We start from the raw sequence: 2,411 nt of genomic DNA on the forward strand, positions 1-2,411 counted from the left end.
AAATTTCTGCTGGTCTTTATTAAAAAAAAATACACGACTGGAGTGCTTTTCATAAAAAATGTCCCCTCTGAGTGGAAAAATATTTCGGCGATTTATCTTTTTAGTATTTTCTACAGAGCTTGAATGTTTTAACACTGACCAGAAAGTATTTTATTTCATGGTCAGAAAACACATCAAATGGTTTGTGCTTTGGAAATTTGGCTTCACCTCCTCTCTCTCTGTCTTTTCCTTCCTTTCTCTCTCTCTTTCTCTCTCTCTCTCTCTCTCTCTCTCTCTCTCTCTCTCCAAAGCAAACCCTGGGTGCAAAAGCTCCAGACGTCCCAGGGCTGAGGAGGGAGGGTGAAAACAGAGGTGGGAGACTTGAGCAATCCCGCAGAGAGCAGATGGCCCTGGGGACTCAGGAGAGGCCTGGTGGGGACCAGTGTGGGAGGGGATGGGAGCGGACCGAGGGGATGGGAGCGGACCGAGGGGATGGGAGCAGACCGAGGGGATGGAGGCTCCTGTGTCCGCCGGCCCACGAGGCTGGGTCTGTTCTGTACAGAAACAGCACCACCTGGTGGCTTCTGCTGGTGACATCAGTCATCTGCCCGTCCTGGGGCCTCAGAGAGGGGGACAGAGCCCTGGGTGTGGTCCCCGTGGGGGGGGGGCGGGCAGGACGATGATGGCTGAGCGGGGCGGGGAGTAAGTAGTAGTTCCACCCCAACTCTGTAGTGGGAGAATCAGAGTCTCAGCCAGCAGGTGGCATGGACAGCGCCCACCTAGCCCAGGTGTCCAGAAGCCTGAGTTCCAATCCGGCCACTGTGGGCTGGGGGCTGGCTGTTTTACTTCGCAGTTTTCTCCCCTGTGACTGAGGTGCAGCAGGGTGGAGAGGGGCCGGGTGAGGGGATCTGGGCTGGGCCTGGGGGCGTGGTGCCCGTTCTCACCCCTATCAGGAGGCTTCTCCTTTCTCCCACCTTGCCCGACCTCTCTCCAGCTCCATTTTCCTGCCTCCCTCATCCTCAGCAGGCCTGGCCAGGGGGTGGTCAGGACCAAGTCTCCCCAGCTGTGTCCAGCCCTTGGGTGCTCAGGGTAAGAGCTAGGTGGTGGGTGGGGCTCCTCCTGGTCCTGGAAGCATCTGGGTGCGGGGTGGGCGAGGGTGGGGGGGTGGGCACTTCCTGGAAGGCCCTGTGGGTGGGGCAAGCCCACTTATAGGAGGCCCATGGGCAGGGACTGTCCCCTGGCACCCAGCTCGGCACCCTCCCCCAGGGCCCTCCGCAGGACCACCCGCAGTGGCTCCCGCTTCCCGGGCTGTCGGCCCGACGCCAAGTAGATGAGGGGCTTGGAGCTGCTGTTGATGCAGGCCAGCAGTGTGGCCAGCGGTAAAAACATGGGCAGCAGGAAGTTCAGCAGGGGCTGCAGGCTCCAGTAGAGGACCAAGGGCAGGCCACAGAAGAAGAGCAGGAACAGCGCGCCCAGGACGATGCCGTAGAGCCTGGGCCGCGGGCGCGTGGAGCAGCAGGTCACCCAGACAAAGAGGACCACGCCAGCCGTGCAGGCCACGCAGGCCAGCACCAGGAGCCAGATGACGCTGGCCACGTGGTAGCGCAGGCAGACCAGGAGGCGCGTGCTGTTGCGCAGCAGGCCACAGGCATTGGCGGGCAGCAGCACGGCCGGCAGGGTCAGGGCCCATACCAGGGCGCAGAGGATGGCCGAGGCGTGTCTGGGCCAGCAGCCCTGGTAGCAGGTGGGGAAGAGGTTGGAGAGGCAGCGCTCCACGCTGAAGGCCGCCAGCAGCCAGAGCCCCACCGCGAACCACAGGAAGGTGAGCACGAAGTAGAGTGTGTCCTGGGCACCCAGGGCAGCCTGAGCCACGGAGAAGCCCATGTGGCAGGAGAGGAACAGGAAGTCGGCGGCGGCCAGGTGCAGCAGGTAGACAGAGAAGGGGCCCTTCTTGATGTGGAAGCCGAGGTTCCAGAGCACCAGCCCGTTACCTACCAGTCCCCCAAGGCCCACGATCAGCGTGAGGTAGAAGACCACGCTGTCAAAGGTTTTCCAGAGGCTGAACAGCCCGAACATCCTGGCCGGCTCAGAGGGTGCTGGTGAGGGACCTGCAAGAGGGAGACAGACATAGTCCTCGGGCGTCTTTTGTGCCCCCGCTGGGGGCACAGGGAGTGGCATCCATGGCCCTGCAGATGCCCTCTGGCTGCAGGCCCTGGACCTCCCTTCCCAGCGGCGGGACCTCAGCCGGGGCTCAGCCCTCTGCACCTCAGGTCAAGTGTGCCTAACGCCTCCCCATGCCTGCGGGCAGGCCCTGGGCTCCTGGCACGGTGCACTAACGTGCTCAAAAGATGTCCGCATCCCTCATGGATGTGGTGAGGGCGACGCTGCACCCTCCACCATGTGCCAGGGAAGGCTCTGCAGACAGAGGGGAC

General features: G+C 62.1%; 1 protein-coding gene across 1 annotated transcript; it reads right to left on the reverse strand.

Annotated features, from left to right (window-relative positions):
• Positions 1-1,185: 1,185 nt before the first annotated feature.
• On the reverse strand, positions 1,186-2,055 carry MRGPRG (MAS related GPR family member G). Its single transcript, XM_050758328.1, has one exon. It carries the CDS (start codon positions 2,053-2,055, stop codon positions 1,186-1,188), a length of 870 nt encoding a protein of 289 aa, XP_050614285.1.
• Between the last annotated feature and the right edge of the window lie 356 nt (positions 2,056-2,411).

The sequence above is a fragment of the Macaca thibetana genome, chromosome 14 (genome assembly GCF_024542745.1).
Source record: "Macaca thibetana thibetana isolate TM-01 chromosome 14, ASM2454274v1, whole genome shotgun sequence".
Lineage (NCBI taxonomy): Eukaryota > Metazoa > Chordata > Mammalia > Primates > Cercopithecidae > Macaca > Macaca thibetana.

Bases quoted from the DNA above. Each gene is read 5' to 3' on its own strand.
- MRGPRG (XM_050758328.1), bottom strand. From the start codon at position 2,055: ATGTTCGGGCTGTTCAGCCTCTGGAAAACCTTTGACAGCGTGGTCTTC.